This window comes from Acomys minous (genome assembly GCF_964271855.1).
Source record: "Acomys minous genome assembly, chromosome: 4".
NCBI classification, from domain to species: Eukaryota; Metazoa; Chordata; class Mammalia; order Rodentia; family Muridae; genus Acomys; species Acomys minous.
In genome coordinates this window covers 39932806-39960358 of record NC_140486.1, presented here as the reverse complement: position 1 = coordinate 39960358, position 27553 = coordinate 39932806, and the positions used below count along the sequence as shown (strand labels likewise).

General features: G+C 40.5%; 1 protein-coding gene across 1 annotated transcript; it reads right to left on the bottom strand.

The window, feature by feature from the left end:
- Positions 1–1472: 1472 nt before the first annotated feature.
- Positions 1473–27531, bottom strand: FEM1C (fem-1 homolog C). Its single transcript, XM_084778053.1, has 3 exons — positions 27213–27531; positions 25733–26457; positions 1473–6051 (listed from the first exon to the last, which is right to left on the bottom strand). Exons 2-3 carry the CDS (start codon positions 26274–26276, stop codon positions 4742–4744), a joined length of 1854 nt encoding a protein of 617 aa, XP_084634179.1. The 5' UTR covers positions 26277–26457; positions 27213–27531; the 3' UTR covers positions 1473–4741.
- Between the last annotated feature and the right edge of the window lie 22 nt (positions 27532–27553).

The following is a 27553-nucleotide window of genomic DNA, read 5'->3' as shown; positions in this document are numbered from 1 at the left end:
GAAAGACTGAGAGACTGGTTAAGACAACAAGATGACTACATTCAAATGATCTTAGAATGGGGCCAGATACAACGACATTAATGGAAAAGTGGTGAAATCTGAGTGCTCATAATTTAATTAATGGAAATGTCCAGTGTAAGGTTTATCTTCTACTAAATACTAAAACACTCCAGTTGTTAATTTACGATCCTAGACAAGTTAAAAGTTTGTATTTTGTAAGTATCTACAACGTCTTTACAAAGCTAAAGGCACATAATCCACATGTATTTTAAGAGCTACCAAAAAGATAAACAGAAATTGTGTAGTGAAGGTAGTAGACTTAATAGGGTTCATTTCTGCAATCCCAGCACTGGAAAAAGGAAAACAGGTACACAAGAAACTAACTCTAAGGTCTTGTATTAGTAGAACTCTCCTCACCAAAGATTGGTAACAGAGAAATTTTATGATTCATAAGTATCTGATCTTTCCATTCTTAGTTTTAGCATTATGTAAATCCTGGGTACCTCTCGGTTTACATCCACTGCATACAAAATAGTGCAGGACACCCCAACTGCACTAACAGAACCATTGTCATCAAATCCTTCTTTAAAGGAACTTATAAAGAAAACCATTAAACTCGCGTACTAATAATATAAAGCTGCAATTTAAAGAGGAAATCTTATTTAATGGACCCTTTATAATATAAAGGAACATGGCACCTAGGAACCAATTACTCCTCTTAACTCCCCAAACCCAAACTTCAACATTACTATTCTACCCAACAGTGCAGAGGTAAAATCATGAAAAATGGCACTGTGAGGTAGCAGCGCATCTTGACATGTCCATTTTGTTCTTCTTCAAGCACGTAGAAAAAGAATATTCTTTTCCTTGTAAGCTTGGTAAGATTTTCTTCTAAATATGTGTGGTGGTGCTGGGGACAACCACAATCAACACACAGCTGGGAATGAAGACAGACCACCAAAAACGGATGCTCATCTGTCATGGATAAGGCACACCAATGGCCTAAAGGGGAAAAGCTAGGACACTGGATTATTGTTTATACACACGAGTTTAGAATTATGTCCAACCTTCTGGGTCAGTTAAAATCTTGTATAAGATAACTTAAGACATAGGGAATGGAACTTGTCTTTTATTGCTTATAATATAAGTATGGAATACTTACCTTCATTATATGCGTATTGCTGCACATGCTTCTAATAATACCAAACATTAAAGACAAGAGCAAGTTAAAAGCAGCCTTTCTGTGGTTTTCATCAAGTCTTGCCAGTCTTTAGTGCATATGGTATTTACTAGAAAAAAACCCGACAATAAACTGCATACAAGTCATCTTATTTACACAACAGAATCAGTAATAAATAGCATGCATAAGTTCTGACTGGCTGTAAGTTATCAAGTAGGTGTTCTATCAGAAAAGAACCCACTGAAATATATTTCAAGGTAACACCCATCCCGAAGAGTTAATAAAAGCACACTTTAGTTTGGTGCAAATTTAATTTTATTAAACCTTACAATGCTGCGGCATATCGTTTTTCCATTGTGAGACAATTATTGGCTGGCATCTGAATACAGTACTTCTTTAAAAAAAAATAGACAATGGGAACCAACAAAAGGAAGAGGAACTAGTTGTTTAGCGATACACAAGGGGGGTGGGGGGGAGGCGACAAGCAATTCAAGTTTCTTTAGTATCTTACTTTAAAGTGGTTCAAGTTCCAAGCAACGGTGCTGCTACACAGGGTTCAGAGCATTATTCCTCCCGCAGGCCCTGCTGGGAACTACTTACAGGGATTAGCGCACCTATGCTTTCAGCTGAGGGATTTGCTGGGCAATTTGATTTTAAGAAGCTAGATTTCCAAAAATAACTCAATTTCTCAACTTACAGTATGTGGGGTTTTAAAAGATACAAGTGAGCAATCACTTGACTTCAAAATCATAAAGAATACCAAGTTATCTTGCTGACCCAGGCTAATGCTTGTCAGATTCAAGGAAGGGGCAGGGGGAGCGGGGATGACATTTTAAAACCTACTAATTCATTTGCCTTTGGAAAGGAGACTGGTATCTGCATAAAATAACCATTTGATTATAGAACATCTGAAATTCAGAAGCCTTTCTGGAGAAACACTGCACATTAATCCCAGCCAGTACTACCATGCTACAGTGTCCAATTTAGTCTGATTCAAATAAGTATGATTTGATCATTTCTCCACTGTGGACAAAAACCAACCCACGAACTTAAGAATTTTATTGTACTCAGTCTCACGATCTTCTGATGAAGGCTCTGTTATCTGAGGTTGCACTCCTGAACCAACTTATGCTAAAATAAAATCATGGCTAATTCTGAGCTACTTAACTGCTTTTTCAAGAGCTCCCAGTGGCCTTTCTGGAGAGGGCAAAGAGAAAGGGAGAGCTGCATCCTGGCTGCAATACAACACTGCGGTTTTCAAGACTAAAGACCAATTCTAAAGTTGCTTTTTTTTTTCTTAGTGAAGGAAACCACTATTAAAAATACCCTTGTTTCATAGCCCACCCATAGAACAGGGTCAAGATGTGCCTTGCTCTTAGAACATGTAAGCCAGACTCTTCTGGGAAAAGTGGGGAGGCACATATTAAATCCCTTAAAACCAAATTGCCATATTTTACACAAAAAGTGAGATCAACCAATGATGATTCACCAAAAACGGCAAGTTTTCTTTTCTTAAAAAAAAAAAAAAAAGGCTCATGCATATATAATTCTCCTACCACCAAGTGACAGGAAGATGGTTTCCAAATACTGTCTGATACTTCCAGAATATCCATCTAAGTGACATTATTCTTATCTGTAGCAGCTTGAATATTTTATCAGACTTGTCCATAGTAAGACAGTAAAACCTCTTCATTGAAGGGTTTACAGAGCCCATTGATAATTAATCCATTTTCCAATTGTAAAATATAATTTAAGATGTAGTAAAATGAGTAAGGATACCTTTTAAAAAATTAAACCTCAATTGTTTAATGACAAAGTCTTATGTTCTTTATTTACTACCCATTACAATTTTTTACTGAATAAAGATAAAGGTGATTGTTTGCAATGACAATTCTTTAAATAGCATTACATCAACCCTCAGAATAAAATGTCATCCCCGAAATCCAAGTGACCTAGATCATGAAGTTCACACACAACTGACTTTTTTCTAGAATCAATAAGAAGCGTTTCATTCACAACAATTTCTTTATGGCATTTGCAGGGCAATGTACCATTCCTTGTAAGTTCTACTGAGTAATGGTAAAGTGCTGAGTGATTACCTGAATCTTTTTAATTTTCACTTATCTTTTCTTAAATCAAAAGAGCCCTTTCTGCGTCATTAACAAATCTATGATAGGTAAAAATAATAATAATAATAATAATAATAATAATAATAATAATAATAAGAGGAGCAGGGAGAAAGAGCTGGGAGAGGGGAGATGGCAGGGAGGGAAAAGAGGAAGGGAGGGAGGCGCTTTCATTAAGGTGACAGAAATCACTGCAATCTTTTGTGTTTAATAGGGTGACAAATAATTGAGATCAAAGTAATTCATGCACGCTATCTTTAAAAGATATACATAAACTTGAAGAAAGAAAGAACACTGTTATTGACCTTTGATACTATGGCAGTAAATTGCATACTAAAAATACCTTAATTATCTTAGATGCCTAGATCTGGCTTGGCAAGCATCATGCCACTGACATGCTTTAGCCTTTTGTAACTAAAAGTGGTCTGCAGTTCAATGACTGAAGAGCTCGATGTGACTCATTAAGCTGTGTGATAAATTCTGAGGTTAATTAGAAGCAAATTCTCTACACCTAGTCACACCATCAGCACAAGCAGGACAACGCTGGAGCGGCATGAAAGGCAGGTCACTCTAGAAAGGTCTTCCTTTACTGCATGATATACTAAGATGACAGACCTAAATTTCAACTGGGTTAATGAGTTGTAATAGATTTGTTTCCCAAATTTAGCATACAAAACTTTCTGTGGATGAAGAAAAATCTCAGATGTGAAGAAACAAAGCAAAAACAAACAAAACGTAAGACTAAAAAGCTTGAGCTCAAGCAGCTCACCGGCAGCCCTAGGAAGTGATGTCCGCTATGAGCACTTCTGTGAAATGAACTTCATAACCTAAGGAAACAGTTCGGGGTTGAAGCTGACCAACTGCTGCATAGAGAATATGCCAACACACAGTCCAGTTTAAGCCGGTGCATAGAGAAGATAAAGCACTTATGGTAACTGCAAATGGTGAACAAGTCCATAAGGTTTATGACCTAGCATGGATCCAAAGGTTCAGGGAACACTGTAGCAGAAATGGCTAGGGAGAAAAAAAGTGGAAATGGGCAAAACTAGAAGACGGAAGAAGTGGGAGCCAAGGGAGGATGACTTTCAATTGTATAAAATTCACAAACTAGTAAAGTATAAAGATATCACTGAAAAACAGTTAACTCTGTCCCAAACACCCAACAGCAAACAAAATCAGAATGGCCTTTGGCAGACAATTTTAGAAATTTGAATATGACATTACATTTCTCAATAATTCACAAACAATATATTATACGGTATATTTATATTAAATACTGGGAAACCAATCCTGCAGATCTGATGCTTACAACGCTTCAGCCAATGAGAGCACGATGATATCAAGCTAAATGAATGCTGGTGTTATCACAGCAGTGCTCATTTATCAAACAACTGTTACCAATTCGTGCTTTAACTGTGCTGGAATAGTCGCTCTATCATCTATGAAGTGAAACAAAGGTCTCTAGCTTTTCTGGGATATTCCCTTTATAATATATTCTATGATTCACAATGACACGAGCAGCAAGACACTGCAGTGTGGTATGATTTATGGGCTGGATCAAATTTTTAGCTATCTCCTTCTCATCCAGCAAGTCACTAGCAGTTTGTTTGTGTAAATTTGTGGCATCAAAATGTGCACCTGATTTAATAAGGAGATTCATGATGTCTGGATGGTTGTTCAGAGCAGCGATATGTAGGGGACCATTGTCATCAGAGTCTCTGACGTTCACATCAGCACCACATTCTATCAGTATCGCAGTGACTTGCAGAGATGGAAACTTACAAACAGGGTACCGCCCCACACATGTAGTATTCTTGTCCACAGCCAGATGCAGAGGGCTGAAGTTATTCTTTCCTCTTGGATGCAGCTTAAGAAACCTGTAGATGGTCTGCTTTTTGAAATGGTCTTGTTCTAGAGTACAAGGAACTTTTTCTAATAAGCAAATTAAGTGCAAAATGATGGAAAGAGCCTTATTTAACTGCAATGGGTCAGCTGGACACTGAGTTTGTTTGATAGCTCGCTCAATTTCAAGGACACTTTTGCACAGTATGCCCATGAGATCATCAAATGTAACAGTAGTACCCAGCAAGCCTTTGGCCCTGTCCTGTAGCATAAAGGAGAACAGTTCTGCAAAAGACAGTAAGCTGCTGGCAGTCATTGGGCTTAAAGGGTCCAAATTGCTCTGCTGCATATCCAAAGCATACTTCCATAGGTTGATGCATCGCTTAAAATTCCCAGAGTCAGCGTAGACAGCACCCCTATATCTAATGTAGTAAGAAGTATCAGGATGAGAAGGACCAAGAATACGCTCTCTAATTAACAGTGCTTGCATTCGCATCTCATCGGGATCAGCAATAAGACCTTCTAACTCTTCTGCACTGTTTACCTCCTTGGCATAATCATAAGCCATTATTAGTGTCTGTGGAACTGGTTTACTGATTATATTAGTCCTATCACTGTACCTCATATTCATTGCCTTTTTCCAATATTTCAGAGCCCCAAGTAAGTCTCTTTTTTTATCTACAAACGTAGCTCCCAGAAGCTCTAGAGCATTAATACGTTCTGTCTTGCTGGTCTGAGCATGGTGTGTAAGAAAATCCACAATATTGGTGTGACCAGTCACACTTGCTGAGAGAAGAGGAGTCATTCCGTAGCCATCTTTTTCCATCTTGGCACAATACATAAGAAGCATCTTCATGATGTCCAAGCTTCCAGACTCTGCACAATCATGCAATGCAGTATTGCCTTAAAGAGAGGAGAAAGAACACATTTTGAAAACCAGGGCCAGGATACAATATAACCTAGAAAAACTGCAGGCAACTCCAAGCCAACTATAAGCACGACATAATTACAAGGGATAAAACAAGTATCATAAGCAGCTAATATTAGTGCCTGATGCACACACAGCAGGTGCCAAAATACTTATTAAACTTCTTAAACAAATAACTTGACAAGTACAAAAAGAAAAACAAAGCAACATCCAAAGTCACCGATAAAGCTCCTTAATCAATGCACTTTTCAATCATATTCAAATGAAAGTAATAAATATCCTGTGACTCTAAAGCATATTCTCTGAACAAAAATGGGTGAAATAAAGTTCAAAAGCCGTTTGTAGCTTTCTGGGTCAGTTTCTCTATTTATAAATGGAGAATCTAGTATAAGATCTAAGATTCTTCCGCTTGACTTGAGTAGTGGGCAAAATATTTTCAAAGTTCCTGAGAGTTTTAATTGTTAAAGCCAAAATTTGTTACACACTCTTCAAAACATGGCTCTCAGAGGAAAAATAAGTCCACTAAGACCTGAAAAATAAGTGGGTAGTTCAATATAAACTTTCAAAGAAGATATACAAAACCCTTTCATAATGAGTTATTTCCTGTTATAATTTAAGTCTTTAAATCTTTTTAAATGCACTAACTATCCTAACTTTGTTTTCTCAACCTACAAAGGGATTAAAACTGAGAAAAGGCACTGGCACTTACAGCCTATTGGAACAGTATGACACAGACATCAGATGTATATCTAAGGGTAAAAGTAACTTTCATTGATGATCAGAAGCAAAGGCATCACTCAGCTCTTCCATATGTAGATACACTGTTTGCACAAAGTGTTCACAGTGCATCACTCTGGGCATCTATAGAAAATTAACCAGCAAGCTAAAAGTGCCACTCTTAGGAAGAACTACCCACACAGTTAGCCTCAGATTGGCATCTAGAAACTTGCTCTCTACACCAGCATAAAACTTTCCCTAAATGACAGTGTGCCAAACTGGACAAACCATAGTTTATAAAGTTTATGTTAAACAATTAGTTTCTGTTTAGGAATCTGAAATTTGGGATATGGTTAGGCAAAGGGTGTCTCTGTGACCCAGTCCTCAGTAACAACTCTGAGTACTGAATCCGTCATGAGTTTCCCCATGCCACAATACTGTGTGTTTTTTCATTATTGAAGAAGAATGCTGTTCATGAAAAGGAAAAAGCATAAAGAAGCCTGCCCATGCTCCTCTAGACCTCACCTTGACTTTGCCTTCACAATCTCGTGGTGTCTCCTATGGTAGCACTTTGATAAACCTTACCTGTGAGTACTATTGTACAATGAGTTGTCTTCAAACATCAGAGTGCTTTTGGGTACCTCCAACATAGTGTGTACACCAGGAAGTGGTTTGAAGATTGATACTTTAAATAACAAATCTACTTTAGAATTAAAATTGGAGGTTGAGGAGGAAAGCCATAGAGGTGGCTCAGTAAGTAAAGTGCTTCCCATATATGCATAAAGATCTGAGTTTGAATTCTCAGAAACCACATATATCTGGGCACAGTAGTCTAAGCCTGAAATCCGGTATTTCTACATCAAGATGGAAGGTAGAAACAGAATTCCAAAAAGCTTGTAGACCAACCACCCTGGCATATACAGCAGACACGCACGCACGCACACATACACACACACACACACCAATACCACAGAGACCCTGCAAACACATGAGCCATGATATACACACACAGAAGAAACAACATGGGCCATCACTAGGGCTTTGCACCAGGTGTGGTGGCACATGTGCCCTTAATCCCAGTATTCAGGAGGCAGAGGATGGTGGATCTCTGTGAGTTAGAGGCCAGCTTGGTCTACAGAACATGTTCCAGGACAGCCAGGACTGTTACAGAAAAACCTTGTCTCAAAAAAACACAAAAAGATGGCTTTGCAAGTAATGGGTACTTGCCGTCAATCCTGATGAGTTTTGTCCCTAAGTCCTACAGGGTGGAAGGAGAGAACTGGCTTCCTAGGTGTCCTCTCACCTCTACATATGTCATGCACACACAGTCCACCACATAAGTGTCATTTAAACCGATTTTTAAAACGCTGTTATACACAGGGACTTTGAAACACTTCCTAAGTACTATACGACTATTTAGCATCTGCTTATTCTACCCCAGATATCAGTGATGTACAACAAAGTATGGCCAAGCACCCAGGGACTCAAGAGGTTCTGGTTACGCCTGTCATTTGTTTCAAATTTCAGCTAAGTATGACTACTATGCCCAGTACATTCAAAAACACTTCAAATTATTCTGAAGTGAGAATCTCTACTTTCCTTTCCCCCAAAATAGTTAAAAATCTAGATAAGTTAAAACAAAACAAAACAAAAATCTGAACCAAAAGAAAAGTCTTAGATGCCATTCTTAACATTAAAGTAATGTAAAATCAAAAAACAGGGATATATCAAGTCAGTTTTAAATTAACTAAAATTCTCTATGTATTGAAAAATTAGAATATGTATAATCTGAATACATATATGTACAGGCCAAAAAGAAAAATCTGCCTTAAAGAAAGAAAAAAAGGAGGCTTTTTAACTAGCAATGGCAGTGACTAAGCAGTCCTATCACTAAAGACTAAGATCTCAGAGTCAGGCATCACTGCACACCTCTAATCACCACTTGGAAGGTAGAGGTGAAAAGACAACATACTATCTCAAAATAACCAAACAAACAAACCAACAAACTTTTTTTCACTGTCTCCGGTCCATCTATCATTCCTTCAGCTTTGTTTCTGTTTTTTATACAGGCCAGGGCTTTTCTCAAACTGTTGATCTCTTCTGACTGTTCTTCCTGAGTTTGGGGGTTATAGGCATGTACTGCCATCATACCTAGCAACAAATAAATATAAATCTAAAATTTTGCTTGAAAGCACTTAAGAGCCAACAAAGTGATCCACGATAAGAAAGAAAATTAGAAAAGTTTAGAATTGAACACAACTTTCCCAATGGTCTTCACTGACTTAAGAAGTGGGCGTGGTGGTGCACACCTTTAATCCTGGCACTCGGGGAGGCAGAGGCAGGTATATCTCTGTGAGTCTGAGACTGGCCTGGTCTACAGAAGCGAGCCTAGGACAGCCAGGGCTGTTAGAGAAACCATGTCTTGAAAAACAAAAAGGAGAAGACAACAACAGGTGAAGCAGGCTTCTCAACAGCCTTGTACTGCAGACTGGAGAAAATGGCAGCCACGATCTATTGGGAAGGGAACTTTGGAAACTCCAGTTACATTTCCACAGGGCAAAGGTGAACTACAAATAACCAAGCCATCACAGAAAGAGAAATCAAATTTAATAAAGTAACTGAGGAAGCTACTACCTGTACTGAAATATATCTGTACCAAATATGGGTACTACTTGGTGGATGAGACTGTTGTAATACAGCTCAGATCATGTGTGTTCAGTGTACAAGTGTGTGTGTGTGGGGGGGGGGGGGTTGTGGAAGCCAGAGGGGCCATCCTTCAGGTACTGTGATGGCTAATCTTGTTTGTCACTTTGGCTGACCTGGAATCAACTTGCCTCTGGGCATGTCTCTCTAAGTATTCTGGAAGGTCTACATGAAGGAGCCGGGATCCCCACACCACCTCTGAGTGGAGAGCACCTTCTGGGGACTCCCCAACTATAAGAGGGGGCAGGGCAGAGCAGGCTATTTTTGCTGCTTACTTCCACTCCTTGCCCATGAGTACATCTATCTTGTTACTACCACTGCTATTGTCAGCCTGCGCTGATACCAGAACCTAGTTTCTTATGGACTGAAGACCAGCGGCTCTCCAGGAATTCTCCAGGTTTTCACTCCCAGAAGAGAACTCCAGAGGCAATGCAGCTTCCCAGACTGAGCAGCTGCTTACTGCTCTTCACACTAAGGCAGCCACTGTTGAGCTACCCAGGCTGTGCTGTGTAAGCCAATCTGATGAGTCAGCACCCTTTATGTGGTTTTCTTTCTTTATCCTTCTTGGCTTTTGTAAGGTGTTTTTATGTTATAGGATGATCTTTCTTAGCTTGAGAAATGTCTCCAAATACTGCTTGTGGCTCATTTTCCTGCTTTGGAATTACGGCTTTCCGCATGCTGACCTTTTGGCAGTGTTTCCCCTTTCTCTTGTAGTCCCTTTCCATCTGTGATTTCTCTATTTTCATCTGACCCACCTTCTAGTTCATGAATTCTCTAGTCTGCTATGAGTAATCCACTTTTAAAAGCCACCCACTGTATTTTTTTAGTTCTATAATGTCTATTTGGTTTTTTTTTTTTTTTGTAGTTTTCGGCTTTCCCTTGAATATTCAATTTTTTAAAAAACTCTGAATATGCTAAACCTAACTTGGAAATTTGTGTCAATAACTGTACTCATTGAATGTCTTACTGGGCTTTTTCACTGGCTCTCCTAGTTTGTATGTTCTGTTTTCTCTTCTGTGTATTATACGATGACTTCAAACAATGATCTGAGGGAGCTAGGAAGAATGCTCAGTTGGTAAAGTTCTTGCCTTGCAAGCAAGGAAATAAGTTTGATTCCAGAACCTTACATAGAGAAGGCTGGGTGTGGTGGCGCTCACTTGCAAAGCCAGCACTAGGGAGACAGCCAGCCTAGCCTACTTGGCATCATCAAAGCTAAGGAGAGACCTTATCTCCAAAAATAAGTGGAAGGTACCTGTACTGGGTCCAATAAGGAAGGGAGGGAGGGAGGGAGGGAGGGAGGGAGGGAGGGAGGGAGAGAGAGAGAGAGAGAGAGAGAGAGAGAGAATGTGTGTAAGAGAAAAGCATTAAACTACAGAAAGGTTCCCATCCATTCTCCATTAGAAAGCAACAGGGGCAGCAGCAGCAAAGAGTCACTATGAACAGAAGCCGAGACATGGAATCTCAGTGAAAACCTTAACAGAAAAGGACTCCCAGGTTGGAATTCCAGACTCGCATCATAGATAAATAAAAATAACAAACATTGTCAGATAAAAAAGAAAACTAACATATTTATTAGTAGGGAAAGCCTAAATATCTTGCAGTATTTTTTTAAGAATTATCTATAATTTATTCAGATTACATCCTGATTGTTTTCCCCTCACTTGTATCTTCCTGTTCCCACCTTCCTCTCTCTTTCACCCTATTCCCCTCCCCTAGACCAGTGACAGAAGGGGAGCCCCTCCCTGATCATATGGCCACAGCCTATCAGGTCTCATCAGGATAGCCTGCTTCCCCTGTAATCCCAGCACTTGGGGAGGCAGAGGCAAGTGGATCTTTGTGAGTTCAAGGACATTCTGGTCTACAAAGTTAGTCAGCTAAGGCTACACAGTGAAACCTTGTTTCAAAAAACCTAAAAAAGGAAAGAAGAAAGGATGGATGGAAGGAATGAAGGATGGATGGATGGATGGATAACCCAAAGGACAAAAACCACATCCAAAAAAAGAAAATTCTCACAAAAACAAAAAACAAACACAAAACAAAAACAAAAAACAAAGAAACAAGAAACAAACACAAACTGGTAGAACCTAAAGGGAACCAGATGAAAATCCAACTATAAGAACATATTCTATTAAGTGGAAATAAATTAAATGATCCTACTAGAATAAAAAAAAACCTGACAAAAAAAGTAAATAAAAATCCAAGACAAGCTGTATCATAGAATATACAACCTAAACATAAAGGTAGGAACAATGGGAGAAAATATTTTCCCCAAAGATACATGGAGTATACAAATACTGATCATAATATAGGCCATAAAGTAAGTTTTAAAGAGGACCAAAAGACAGACAAAGCCAGGTAGTGTTAGCTCATGCCTTTAATGCCAGCACTCAGGAGGCAGAGGCAGGTGGACTGAGTTTGAAGCCAGCCTGGCTACACAGAGAGTTCCAAAACACCCAGGGATACCCAGAGAAACACCATCTCAAAAAACAAAATACAAAAGCAAAATCAGTAACTTTAAAAATTCTATATATTTCAAATTTTAAAACTCATCTTAACAAATAATTCCTGGGTCAAGGAAGAAAGTTAAAAGGTAGTTGAAAGGCAATTGACTGGCAACGAAAGTACTAAATAATAATCTTAGGGCTACAGCCAAAACTGTGCTCAGAGTAATGCATGTTTTTAAATGTACACAAAGCAAATAAAAAGGCCTAAAAGATTTTATTTGATTTTCCTCAACTACTGAAGATGTAAAGATGTATTGAAAGCAACTATAAGTTTTGTACTGTTTCCATAAAGCTTTTTATATAGAGACTGACAGTCATAGTTGGTATGCATAACGGCTAGTCAAGCTGCTCACCTGTATCTGTCCAAGTTTCAAATCTACATAGTCTCTATAGATAACATTGATATTGCTGTAATTGTGGTGGCGCACGCCTTTAATCCCAGCACTCGGGAGGCAGAGGCAGGCGGATCGCTGTGAGTTCGAGGCCAGCCTGGTCTAAAAGTGAGTCCAGGACGGCCAAGGCTACACAAAGAGACCCTGTCCCGAAAAAAAAAAAAAAAATTTCCTTATCAGTAGGCATCTGCTTTACATTTTTTATTTACTAAGATAGTGCCTAAACCACAGTAATGGCAGGTAGCAGAACAATGACTGAGAGAGGCTGGGGTCTGAAACAATGAACTACAGAGGGAAAAGAGAAAAACCTTCTGTTCTTACATTTATATGGCATTTAACAATGCCTGCCAAAAATTACAGAAACATATACTGGAAAAGATGACCTTTTTATTTATTTTTTGGTTTTCCGAGACAGGGTTTCTCTGTGTAGCCTTGGCTGTCCTGGACTCACTTTGTAGACCAGCAAGCCTCGAACTCACAAACGATCCACCTGCCTCTGCCTCCCAAGTGCTGGGATTAAAAAAGTGTGCGCCACCACGCCCGGCTAGATCAACTTTATTTTATATAAATTATACCTCAATAAACAAGTGCCAAAAATTAGCATCCTCCCACATGCTGGCGAGGATGTGGGGAGAGAGGAACACTCCTTCAATGCTGGTGGGAATGCAAACTACTACAGCTACTTTGGAAATCTATCTGGTGCTATCTCAGAAAACTGGGAATAGGGCTTCCTCAAGACCTAGCTATTCCACTCCTTGGAATATACCCAGAAGATGCTCCAGCACACAACAAGAAAATTTGCTCAACCATGTTCATAGCAGCCTTATTCATAATAGCCAGATCATGGAAACAGCCTAAGTGTCCCTCAGTAGAAGAATGGATGAAGAAACTGTGGTACATACATACACTATGGAATACTACTCAGCTATTAAAAACAAGGAATTCCCGAAATTTGTGGACAAATGGATTGAGCTAGAAATGATCATAATGAGTGAGTTAAGCCAGAGCAGAAATACTCAAATGGTATATACTCACTTATATCTGCATACTAGCCCAAGGGGCATGTCCCATGAAAGCCTTCACTTACCAGGAAACTGGGACAGAGGGGAGGACATCCCATTGAGACTCTGGATGAGAGAAGCATGGGAGAATAGCAAAGTAGAAGGATCCAGAGGTTCCTAGAAACCTACAAGTAGAACATTATGGTAGGCAGATTTGGGCCCAGGGGTCCTGCTCAAACTAAGGCACCAGCCAAGGACAATACAGGTGGTAAACTTTAAACCCCTACCCAGATCTAGCCAATGGTCAGAACAGTCTCCACACTTGAGTGGAGAGTGGGATATGACTTTCTCACGTACTCTGGTGCCTCACATTTGACCATGTCCCCTGGAGGGGGAGACCTGGTGGCTCTCAGAGGAAGGACAGCAGGTTACCGAGAAGAGACTTGATACCCTATGAGCATATACAGGGGGAGGTAATCCCCCTCAGGAACAGTCATAGGGGAGGGGAATAAGGGGAAAATGGGAGGGAGGGAAGAGTGGGAGGATACAAGGGATGGGATAACCATTAAGATGTAACAAGAATAAATTAATAAAAAAAATTTTAAGAAGTAAAAAAATTTTTTAAAAAAGAAACACACACACAAAAATTTAGTATCTTCTTAAGGGTTAAGGGGATAGTAGAACGCATGAAATCAAAGTAAAAAGGGGTGGAATACTGGGGGGTTAAAGATTTACACAGCATCTCAAAGAAAAATAGGAGATAATCAATTACAGATGTCCATTTCTGAAGCAAGTGTGAAATAAAAATAAATTGGTACCAGAAAAAAAAAAAAAAGATTTAAGCAGGAGCCGGACATGGTAGTGCACGCCTTTAATCCCAGCACTACAGAAGCAGAGGCAGGTGGATCTCTGTGAGTTTTTGAGGCCAGCCTGGTCTACAAAGCGGGTCTAGAACAGCAAAGGCTACACAGAGAAACCCTGTCTTGGGGGGAAAAAAGATTTAAGCAGGGAATGAATTAGAGGGGACAGAAGAGAGGTAGTGGGGAACTGGGTTAACTAAACCTAAAGATACAGGCAAACAACTATGGACACTTAACACTTCATAAGCTAAAAACTTAAGTTTAAAAAAAAAAACTTTTAAAGATAGATATCCTGCATGTATTGACAATGTTTCTCCTACAAGACACAGGCTAGTAAATGGAAATCTCTAGCAAGCTGGTATCTTCCTTACAAGTTAAGGAGGTTCGAGGACTCCCAAACAATACAGACAATTGCCATTGCTCTCAGCTGCCCACAATAGCTAGATAGTACGACCCTGCTGCTCAAGACACAGAGAAATAAAGCTGGAACTGACTTGAAAACTTTCTCCCTAGTGGCTAGCTTTCTGAGTGCCAGAAAGTACCATGAAGCCTACTGGGAGAGAAAAGTCATCAATGGACTAACTTATCCAGCAGTGTAACCTGCATGTTACAACACTGACTTGCCAGGCAAATGTGCACACTGGTGCAACAGTGGCATCACTCTTATGGGTATAACCAATTGCTTTCTGTTTAGATATGAAACCTGCTCTACAGGAGGGAATTTATGCTACATACTGCAAAGCTGGTCAAATGCCCATTACTCATGAGGTCATACATATGGCCTGGGGGGAACCTACTACTGTTGTTTCATTAAATGTTGTCAAACTGCCTTCTAAAGACATATGTTTAGCCGGGTGGTGGTAGCACACACCCTTAATCCCAGCCCTTGGGAGGCAGAGGCAGGCGGTTTCCTGTGAGTTCAAGGCCAGCCTGGTCTACAAAGTGAGTCTAGGATGGCCAAGGCTACACAGAGAAACCCTGTGTTGAAAAACAAAAACAACAAAAAACAAACAAACAAACAAAGAAGGCGACGAAGTATGTTTATACACACAGATTAGTGTTGCCCTGACCCTTGGCCAGAGAAGCTTCTCTCTGCAGTAGTCAGCACTTAACACAGAAATTTAACTACTGGTCAAATTGGGTGCTCAGCCCTAAATGAGAAATCTATAACTTCACAAGGTTCAGAAAACATCTGAGCCAGAGGATGGGGAAGGAGTGTTGAAAAATGCTGATTTCTGGACACGGCATGGCCGTTACACTCATGAACTCAACACAGTCTGGACACGGCACGGCCATTACACTCATGAACTCAGCACAGTCTGGACACGGCATGGCCGTTACACTCATGAACTCAGCACAGGCTGGACAGGGCATGGCCGTTACACTCATGAACTCAGCACAGGCTGGACACGGCACGGCCGTTACACTCATGAACTCACCGCAGTCTGGACACGGCACGGCCGTTACACTCATGAACTCACCGCAGTCTGGACATGGCACGGCCATTACACTCATGAACTCACCGCAGTCTGGACACGGCACGGCCGTTACACTCATGAACTCAGCACAGTCTGGACACGGCACGGCCGTTACACTCATGAATTCAGCACAGTCTGGACACGGCACGGCCGTTACACTCATGAACTCACCGCAGTCTGGACACAGCACGGCCGTTACACTCATGAACTCAGCACAGTTCCGATTACTTGCACAAGACCAATTCAACAAAACACTCCAGCAGACAGCACTAACTAAACTAAACTCAGTTGTTATGGAGAGAGGAAGAGAAAAAAGACGTGAAAGGATGAAGGGGACTGTTAGGGGTTGCCGAAGAAGTAGGATAGATATGATCAAAATATATTGTATAAAAAGACTAAAATTTGGAAGAGAAAGGAAATAATAGTAAGTTCCACTTTTGTAGTGTATTAGAATCATTTTTAATTTATGATTTCAATTCCTAATTAATGAACATTTTCTCCCTACTTACAAACTTTTCAAAAAATAATGAAAACCAGAGTAGTGGCTCATGCCTTTAATCCTAGCACTCTGGAGGCAAAGGCAGGTAGATTTCTGTGAGTTTGAGGACTCCCTGGTCTCCATAGTGAGTTCCAGGACAGCCAGAGCTACACAGTGCCCTGCCAAAGAAAAGAAAGAAAGAAAATCTCTTTCAGACTAAGACTGGTCTACACATAAGCTCATCATAATATAATAGACAACTGCTTCTTACATTTACTACCAGTCATTTAAGTGTTAAGTATACTGGTAAATATTTGAAAGAATTACCATATTTCCCAGTGTATAAGATGACTGGACATGTAAGACGACCTCTAACTTTTCTAGGTAAAATATATGTTTGGAATATACTCGCCGTATAAGACTATCCTTCCAACGCACACCCTGTGCACCCGACTCAGGCCTGTGTCTATTTGCAGCCAGGGCAGACAGCCAGGCGCTTTATTGAATGCCAGGAGACAGCCAGTACCAGCCTACACTGCCCCTTTAAGGCGTGCGTACTCCACACTCAATCCAAAGACAGCAGCCTTCTGAGTCAAATGGGTGGGTTCTGGTGGACAGCCAATGCACACTCACGTTCTCCTCCTCCTCGAGGTACAGGAAGATGTGTGCGGCTTGCTCCTCCTTGGTTCATACTTCCCTGCACAGAGCAGGGAATCAGCAGTGGCACCACCACCACCACCCCCCCCACCCCCCTACCACCACTATATGTGCCAAACATATGAAGGTAAGTACCCAGCATATAAGATAACCTCTGACTTTTGCATGGATTTTTCAGGGTTAAAAAGTCATCTTACATGCTGGAAAATAGGTATGTTCTTTCTAGTCATCTGTGTTAAATTATATGCCAAAGACCATGTTATTGAAAGCTATCATCACTGATTTATATGCCAATTACGACCATTCAGCTAAAGAATTTACTGCAGCTTTATGGCTCTTAAAACACTCTCACAATACAATGGTTGTACTTCCAAAAGATTTAGCAGGGTTACTTTATAACACCTTCTACTTTCAAAGTAAACAATGAAAAATAGAATGCAATGCTTAAACATAAATGCTACCAAGCAAGCATCCTAAATCAAAATAAAGTTGTTTGACAGTGAAAACTCACAAATTTACCTTTAAAGAAAAAAAAAAACCACTTTGTATTACATACCTTTCAATGCCTGAACAAGTTCATTTAAGAAAAACAACTTTCCTGTACCAAATTCATAATGGAAACTTTTATGATTTCTCAAAAGATTTCTATTAAGTGGGCATCCATTTAAAATTCAAGCTAGCTAGCTAATGGCACATTAAATATCAACGCTAAGACTTTCTGTAGAAAGTTAATATAGTGTGACTATGTTAATCGCCAGCTATGTAACTTCAAACACAGAGCGAAGAAAATGTACCAGAATGAATAGCAGCCATCTTCAGTGGAATGCTGCTGGGATAGATATTAATTAAGAGTAGGAACCTACACTGTGCTCCAGTATTGAAGAATGATAATATTTCTTAACAAGTACTTGGAGGGAGCATTTTCACTGATAGCAATGTTAAAAACTCTTATACGTTCTTTGTAGGAAGAACATAAAAGAATTCATGCTGATGTATGAAAGTTTGAGCCAAACAATGAATTCAGTGTATTTCTTAAAGTCAGTAACCCAAAATATACCCATATCTGAGCAAGAACTAGTTGGAGGCTCAATAATTCTCTGTATTCAGTTGTGACTGGTAGTACAGACCTTTAATTTCCCTACTTGAATAGAATACAATGTTTAAGCATAAATGCTATCAAACATCCTAAATCAAAATAATGGGATATAGACATGTGTGTCCCACTATGCTCTGCTATTTACTCAAAATCTGAATGACCCAGAGTAAGAATATAGTATATATTACAATTAGGTCACAATTTTCATCCTTGGAAAAGTTCTTAAGCCATCAACATTTGTATCTCTGACCACCACATGTGTAGTATGGCTTATGTGTGCCTATATACATACACACTAAGGCAAAATAAATAAAAATATAAGAAACAATTATCTTGTTTAAGTCAGATATTATGCAACTGATCTACAATGCAAATTTTTTAAACCTGCAAAATAATTCAAATTGCTATAAATTCAAATACCATCAAAAATGATCTATAGAATGGGGGGAAAAGCTGGGCACGGTGGTGCATGCCTGTAATCCCAGAACTCAGGGAGGCAGAGGCAGGCACATCTCTGTGTGTTCAAGGCCAGCCTGGTCTACAAAGCGAGTCTACACCAGGCAAGGCTATACAGATAAATTTTGTCTCAAAAAACAAACAAACAAACAAAGTAAAAAATACTTGTAAATATTTATCTGGTAAAAGACTTGTATAACAAATAGATAAACAACTCTTAAAATGAAGTAAATAAAATGATAAATAGCTCAATTATAAAACATAAAAATATGAAGACACTAAGATACATAAATGGCAAACAAATATATAAATTAAGCATAAAACTAGATACTAAATATTATTATACATGGGAATATATGAGCCAAAATCACAATCCTAGGATAGGTATTTTTAAAAAGAGTGAATGCTAGTGAATGCAGTATTTAAAAAGAGTGAGTGCTGGTGAGTGCAGAAAAATTAGGCCCCTCCTATATTCTAAGGATTATAAACCATGAACCTACTCTGAAAAACTTCCTCAAAAGTTAAACAGTAACCACTGTAACCCTATTTCTATTCCTAGGAACACATACGCCTGAGATAAATGAAAATATATACCCACAGAAGTTTTATACAAATGCCCAGAGAAACACTCCTCATAATGCTGAAAAAGAAACAATCAAGCACTCATCAATTGGCTGCATGGGTGAAGGTGATTCTCAGCCTTCCTAACACTGCTTTTGACCCTTCCATATAGTCCAACCACAAAGTTACTTTCACTGCTATTTCATCACTGTAATCTTGATCCTGCTAGGAATCACAATGCAAATAAATACCTGTGTTGTCCCATGGTTTTACCCTGTCAAAGTGTCCTTTGACCCCAAAGGGGTCATGACCCACAGACTAAGAACCACTGATCTATTCAAAGGTGTTATTATTTGGTAATAAAAATGGAACTGACGTGTTACAAGTGAATGAACCTTGAACACATTATGCAAAGTGAAAGAAGCAAGTCATGAGAGACTGTGTGTTCCACCTGGACTTATACAACAAGTCTAGAACAGGTATATTTACAGAGACAGAAAAAAACTTAGTAATCACCTAAAGCTAATACAGTAGACAATGAACATGAAGTCTGGGGCAGGATGATGAAAATAATTTAAGTAACAGCCATCCAACTCATTAAACACACTAAAAAAAAACAAAACCCTCCCATTGAATTGTATGTTTTAAGTAAGTGAATGATATATGAATCAGATCTCTGTAAAGTTGTCAGACAATCCAATAACAATCAAAATATTTGTTTTTCTGGTAAACAGTTTTGGCCAATAGGAACAAAGACCATATTGTAGAGTATGTGTCTGAAAATACACAAAGGTGAGTGCTAAATTCCCAACAGTTTGGATGTAAAAGCAAACATGAAGGGCTCAAGTAACTTCATTTGAGAACAGCAAGATAAAAAACACAAGCAGAGGGCTGGAGAAATGTCTCAGACTAAGAGCACTATTTGTTTTCCAAAAGTCCTGAGTTCAATTCCCAGCAACCACATGGTGGCTCATAACCATCAATGAGATCTGGTGTCCTCTTCTGGCATGCAGACACACATGGGGGCAGAATACTGTATACATAATAAATTTTAAAAATCTTAAACAAAAACCCAAGCATAAAGAAAAACAATCTCAAAAAAAGAAAGAAAAAAGAGAAACAGAACAAAAAAGCTAAAGAGGACTGTAAATGTGAAATGCTAAGACAAATGAGGTAGTTTGGGAGATTAATATAATCTCTTCAGATCTGAAGGTCATTAGTTTAAACAGGAACCAACTTGTCTCAAAAATCAATTGTTACAGGGCTGGAGAGATGGCTTAGTGGTTGAGAGCACTGGCTGCCCTCCCACAGGACCTGGGTTCGATCCCCAGCACACGCATGATAGCTCGCAACTCTAACTCCAGCCCCTTCTGGTCTACACATGCACTGCATATACATGTTGCAGAGGCACACATGCAGACAAAACACGCATAAGATAAAAATAAAAATTGTTTAAAAATCAGTTGTAATGTTAAACTAGAGAGATATTCCTGAGTATTGAAGAATTTTCTCCCATTATGGAATGTGATAGAAAAGAATGAACCCACTGCCCCCTTAGGGAGTTTGTTGTTAGGGATAAATTTTTTCCATACATATAATAGTATCTATCTGCTTATGAACTTTTCTCTGAGATCAAAACATTAAGAACTAGATACCTTGTCTCACTGATTGTGCCCTCTCAACTAATGAATAATTTCTATCTTCTTTATAAACATACTCCAAAAAAAAAATGCCAACAGCCTATTAAAAAGTAAAGGGGAAAACTTCAGTAGCAGGCAATTGTCAGCTACTTGTTAAAGAGCAAAGGAATGAAGGACTCATACACATTTTAAAGACAGACCAAGAATAACCCCTTGGTATTATCTTTTTCAGAACATTTTCCAATACATGACATATAATATGTTCTAAGGAACTAGACTGAAGGTGTGGCTCAGAAGCAGAGCACTCGCCTAGCATGCATGAGACTCTGGGTTCCCCACAACCACTATATAAAACTGCTGGATTCTACCCTTAGTCTTCACTGCTGGAAAATACTCTCACCCGCACATCAGATTTAAGTAGTGCCTCCTTTTTGTTTCCGCTGACTTCCCCTTCCTTCATGCCCTCACTCAGGAACCTAAGGTTCAATCAATTATCAGTAGAGCATGCTGGTGCATGCCTTTAATCTCAGTGTTCAGGGAGGCAGAGGCAGGACAGCCAAGGCTACACAGAGAAACCCTGTCTCGAAAACCAATCAATCAATCAATCAATCTTTTTTTTGTTTTTTTTGTTTTTTTTTTTTGGTTTTTCGAGACAGGGTTTCTCTGTGTAGCCTTGGCTGTCCTAGACTCACTTTGTAGTCCAGGCTGGCCTCAAACTCACAGCGATCCGCCTGCCTCTGCCTCCCAAGTGCTGGGATTAAAGGCGTGCGCCACCACCGCCCGGCAATCAATCTTTTAAAAAATTTAAAAATCACACACTAGGACAAAGAGTTGACAAAAATATGGGCTATCTGAATTATATTTCTCTCATACAGCATATACAGTATCTAAATCAAGCTTTAGAAAATATAAGGCAAATACTCTCCATTGACTTAAGAATGTAAAACATACCCCAGTTTGATTTCAACACCTGGCTATATCACTAATATGGACATTATTACACTGATAAGTAAAAAGAGCCCTAATCAAAGAAACAAAACATCAAAAAGCTTCAACACGGGATCACAACTTTTAGCCATCCCCCATTTCTTTTAGTTATCTTGAAGCACTCCCACTATTGAAATGATTAAACAGTAATTTAAATAAACACTCTTTAGAGGATTTATTAAAAAGCCTATTTCATCAACATATCTATATAGACAACCAGGAACAAACAAAATACTGCACACTGCTTACAAAAACATTGTTTATCATTATCAAACTGTTTTTCATTGAAATCAGTGTAAAGCCTCATTAGAAAAATATGTAGTCCTTTTTTTTGTTTTGTTTTGTTTTGAAGGTTTTTTTGTTTTGTTTTGTTTTGGTTTGGGCTTTTCAAAACAGGGTTTCTCTATGTAGCCTTGGCTGTCCTGGAACTTGCTCTGTAGATCAGGCTGGCCTCAAAACTCACGAGATCCACCTGCTTCTGCCTCCCCAGTGCTGGGATTAAGGTGTGCACCACTAGCAGCCAGCATATATACAGTTCTTAAATCAAAACTACTCTGAGATTTCATCTTAGACCCATCAGATTTGCTAAGATCAATAAAACAAGTGATAGCTCATGAGGAAACAGGGCAAGGGGAATGCTAATCCATTCCTGGTAGAGCCACAGTAGAAATCAGTGTGGCGGTTCCTCACCGCCTACTGAAAGATCCACCTATATACCACTCTTGGGTATGTACCCAAAGAATGCTTAATCCTACACAGAGATGTTCATGTGCTGCTCTGTTCATAATAGCCAGAACTTGTAAACAACCTAGATGTCCCTCAACAGAAGAATGGATAAAGAAAACGTGGCACATTTACACAATGGAGTATTACTCAGTGGTTAAATCAAATCATGAAATTTGTAAGTAAATGGACAGAACTGGAAGATAGATAAATCTCCAGAGAGGTAACCTAGACCCAGAAAGACAAGCGTAGTCCATATTCACTTATCTGTGGGTATTGGCTGTTAACTCCGTGATAAGGAAGCTACTCTCCATACAACCACAAAAGTTAGGTATAAAGTGAAGGACTAGGGGGAACCAATAAATGTTGGAAAGAGAGGGAAAGAGAATAGATAGCCATGGATGGATGGGAGAGCAGAAGGGTCAAGTGGGGGGAGAGAGGAGAGGGGGATGAGGAATATGGGGAAGAGACTGCTAAAACGAAGGGCCATGTATATAAATAAATAAATAAAGGAGAACTAAATGGAATAGCCAGATAACGAGGGAGAGAGAGCCCCAACTGGCCAGCTTGTCACCAAACGAAGGTTCTGAGTTGTTGGTCAAAGGGAGTCCATGGAAATCTCCAAACAACACATGCCCAGACTATAGGTTGCTCTCCACATACAAATGGCAAGGTCCCACTGCTAAAGACAACACCTACACAACTCACTGGATATGGAGAAGTCAAGCTGGAGCCCACACAGAGCCTCCATTCCTATGTTCTAGCATCTTTGGTACAAGGTACTCTGCACTCTACCAAAAGAGAAATGTAGCCAGTCACTAACTGTTGATCTACAATGGTGACCTGCTTTAAGATACACTAGTACAATATGGCACAAAGTTTGTGGGACTTAAGGCCCACTCCATGAGATGGAACCCATAACCGACACTGCTTGGATGCCGAGAACCTGAGACTAGACGGCCCCAGGGACCTACGGGAAAACCAAATTGTAGTCTCAAAAAAAAAAAAAAAAAAAAAAAAAAAGGACTCCTCATGACAGTCTACTAATAGATCAGAGCCTTGCTCAGCCATTATCAGAGAAGCTTCTTCCTGCAGCAGATGGGAACAAATACAGAGACCCACAGCCAGACGTTATTCTGAGAGTGAGAGACCTTGCTAGGAACACACAGCTCCATCCAATCCTTCCACTCAGAGCTCAGGGAACCTCAAGGAAGAGTAGGCAGAGAGAAGGGGCTGGAGGACAAGCAAGAAAACAAGGCCTTCTAGATCAGCATGACTGACAGGCACGTGAACTCAGAGAGAGCATGCACAGGACCCACACAAATCTCACCAGGTCCTCTACATATATATATTATGACTTTCAGTTTAGTGGGTTTTTTAGGATTCCCAAGCGTGCAAGCAAGTGGATCTATCTATGGTTTTGTTTTCGTTTTTTGTTTGTCTTTTCCTGGGTTCCTTCCCTTCTGTGTATTTTTACTCAATTCCAATGTGCTAGTTTTTGTTTTACCATAGCTTTTTATATTACATTATAGTGCACTGTATTCCCTTAGAAGTCTGTTTGCTTTAATAAGTGGATGGATCTGGATGGGAAAGCCATAATCAGGACACATTATGTGAGGAAAAAATTTACTATCAATAAAAGGAAAAAAAATTTAAAGTAAAAATACTGAAGATACTGTATATCCTGTAGTATTAACTATCCAGCCAAGATATACTTCTGTAAAAATGAACAAGCATATCTATCTCATTAGTGTACAAAAAGAAAAAAGTATGCAGCTATTGAAATTAAGAAGTTATGGTTAAGAATTTAAAAATAACTTACTAATTTAAAAATAAAACTGCATACTCCTCTGTACAAAATTTATAAGTATCTTTAGAAAGATTGATTGTCTCAGTACCAATATTTTTTAAGAGTTTTGCATTTGCTCTAAAAACCAAACAAACAAAAACCCTCAATGATCTTGTATCATTTTCATAAGCCCCTTTTAGGAAAAAAAATAGAGCTGTCATAAACATGCTCAGTAACAACACAGTGCCCCACAGCATGGTTTATCTTCTACCACAGTATACACTTCGCTTCAGCAATTCCAAATACAGCCATCCATACTACAATTATTCTCACAGAAGTATGCTAATACACAATTTTCCTCAAGAATATTCATGGCAGCCTTGTTTATATTAGCACAGTCCTAGATCAATTAATTATGTACATTCAATGAAAAATTGCATCAAACAAGAATCAGATAGCCATGTTTGCTGGAAATGAATGACAAAACCCAGGATTAAAACACATACGCCAACAACAACAACAAAAAAAGACACATATGCCTCTGCGCAAACACACAATCTCACACACACACACACACACACACACACACACACACACACACACACACACACGAGGAGCAGGGGTGCCAACCAACACCAAAGGCAAAGCAACAAGAGAAGGGTACAGATCAACTCAGAGGCAGGAAGCAAACTATAAATGATGGAGAACAGCTATAGAAGTATAGAATGCAGGGGTGAGACTTATTTTTTTAACGTAAACAACACAAGCCACTTTATTTTGTTTGAAAAATTCTTAACCTGATTTATGCTACTCTTAAAACTCGGTAGTGAATTATTTTACTCTTGTGCAGACTTCCTTAAGGTCTGCAGGTTATCAAAACGAAGCTGAGAGAGCCTCTTTTAAAGGCTGAAAGGATCCCTAACCTATCCCTGTCTTTGGTTTCTTACAGCGTGAAAGTTGTACTCAACAGTGAACCTAAGCTCTTCCTGACAAAGATCCTTAAATTGTTGCCAACAAATCCACATTGGTTTAACCTAGTCCCTGTTTAAGCCCTGAGCAGGTCTTTAAAATCCATTTTCTGTCCTGCGACATTTAATACATGTTCTACATAAAAGGATTTTCTATTGGCCACAAGTGGAATCAGGGAAAACATGGCCCTTTCAGATTTAATCCTTTCAAGGCAGTGTACTGTGTAGCCTTCTATGACAGAGTAACAAATACGATGCCTACCTAGAATAAATAAGACAGTGACTCACCACTCCCAAGGGACGCTAAAAAAGGTTCAAAACAATGCCTTGCATTTCACTACACTCCCAAACAGGCCAGACTGTAAGCCAGACTCTATGCCCTGCTCATCTGCCACCAATATGCTCTGTATCCTTAGGGAAGGGAGAGAAAATGCTGCTTAACACAGTGACTGGGATCGACTATCACATCAGATGCAGGCACTATCAGGTGACAGAGCCAAGGTAATCCTGGAGGGGTTACCTAATAAACACAGCTCTGTCCATGCAGGCCTACTCAACAACAGTGCCAAAAATAAGAGGCAGTCACTTAAAAGAAGACAATAAATAAATAAATAAATAAATAAATAAATATCAAAGCTGAACTCACCTTTAACACTTTTTCTATTAACATCTGCCCCCTTTTCAAGTAAATACTGAGCAATCTCTTTGTGTCCTTTGTAGCATGAAATCATCAAGCACGTATGCCCATGTCGGTTGGACACTTCCAAATCGGCTTTGTGTTCTACAAGGTATTTCACTATTTCCAAATGGCCATCGAAGCACGCAGCTCGGAGAGGAGTTGAGTTGGTTAAGGTCGTGTTGTTGACAGACGCTCCATGATTTAACAAAGACTGGACAACCTTCAGATGGCCGGCTGCGGAAGCGGCCCATAAAGGAGGGGCCCCCTCGATGGTTTCCCCGTCGAAATTGACAGAGCCCCCGACTTCTATGGAAGCGCTGCACTGCTCTAGGAGGAATTCCACCATGTCGAGGTGTCCGTACCTAGCAGCCATCAAGAGCGGTGTGGCCCCATTTGTTTTTTCCGAGATCAAGGAGGAAACCTCCTCTTTAGATTTGCTTGCCAGCAACTTGGTGAGGAGCCGGAGTTTGCCATCGCGCGCTGCGTTGAACACGGCTGTCTTTAGATCCATTTATGTCCAGTCGAGACTAAGCTTTATTTATCCTTCAAAGCAAAAGCTCCAGCTTTAACTCTCCACGCAGGCAAGTCAAAGGAGCCAAAGTTCAATGTTAGTCACTGCGCCCCAGAACGGGACATAAAACCACCGAGAGTGTGTCCTAGTCTATTGCATTCCAACATCGGAGAGCACCAAACTAGAGAATTAAAAAAAAAAAAAAAAGTAGCAGTTTTAGCATTTTCCATACAAGTAAAGGCAAAAACAGGATTTGGGCGTCCCTATTTTCTAGTTTTGTGCAAAGAAACGAAAAAAACGCCATACTAGGACCGACTCCCCCCCCCCACACACACACCCCAGGAGAGGTGCAAAAGAAAAATACAAAAGGGTTCACAGGCAGACCAGAATGTTTCGGTGGGAGGCAGTTTCTCCCCATGTGCGAGAAATGAAACGGGCAATTGGTTTCCTCGTGTCCGGCTCCAGCCAGCCCAGCTTTGTTCTGGTTTTGCTTTGCACACGCCCAGCGAGTAACCGAAAAGGGGCAGGAGACGCGGCAGGTTCAGAAATGTTTTCTTTCTTGTACGAGCAGAGAACCCGCCAAGGGCGCGAGGCTGGAAGGCCTCACTGGGGCCAGGATGGGTTTCGATAAGGAACAAAAAGGTCAGACGCACCAACCCTCGGCCCGCTCACGCTGAACCCTCGCCGGAAAGACGGCTTTTCTTCCCTGCAAACTACGCGAGGCGCTCAGGAAATCCGGCCGCCTTCGAACCTTTAACTTCGCCCGCCGCCCTGTGCTCCGCGGCCACAACCGCCCTCCGTCCCCTTTGCCTCCACCTCGCCCAGCCGCCCGCCAGCCCCGGGGCCTGCGGCCCACACGACCCCGCCTGCCGCCAGCCGCCCTCCTCCCGCCCAGGCCTCCCCTGGCCGGCTCCCCAAGGCCACGGCCGTCACTACCTGCCCCGGGGCTGGTCCCTCCCGCCGTCCGCTGCTCCGGTTCGGGCCGCCCCTTCAAATGGAAACCGTTGTCCCCGTCGCCCGGGATGGCCCGCTCCGCCTGCGGCCGCACAGCTCCTCCATGCCCCGCGCCCCACAGGAATGAATCCGGCCGCGCTGCTCGCTCCGCCCCGCCCCGTGGAGCTGCCTGCACCCGCCCTCCCAGGCTGTCCGCGATGCAGCGGCTGCCGCGGCGGATGGTGTAATGGGCTGCAGGCCCGGGGGCCGGACAAGCCAGTGCACTGCTTCACATTACAGGCGCCGCAGTCGCGCCATTGGGTCAAGGGAGGGCGGCGGCGGCC

Coding starts and splice junctions, on each gene's coding strand:
- FEM1C (XM_084778053.1), bottom strand. CDS start 26,276: ATGGATCTAAAGACAGCCGTGTTCAACGCAGCGCGCGATGGCAAACTC. Junction 6,052..25,732: donor TAATAGAAAAAGTGTTAAAG/GTGAGTTCAGCT, acceptor CCTCTCTTTAAG/GCAATACTGCATTGCATGAT.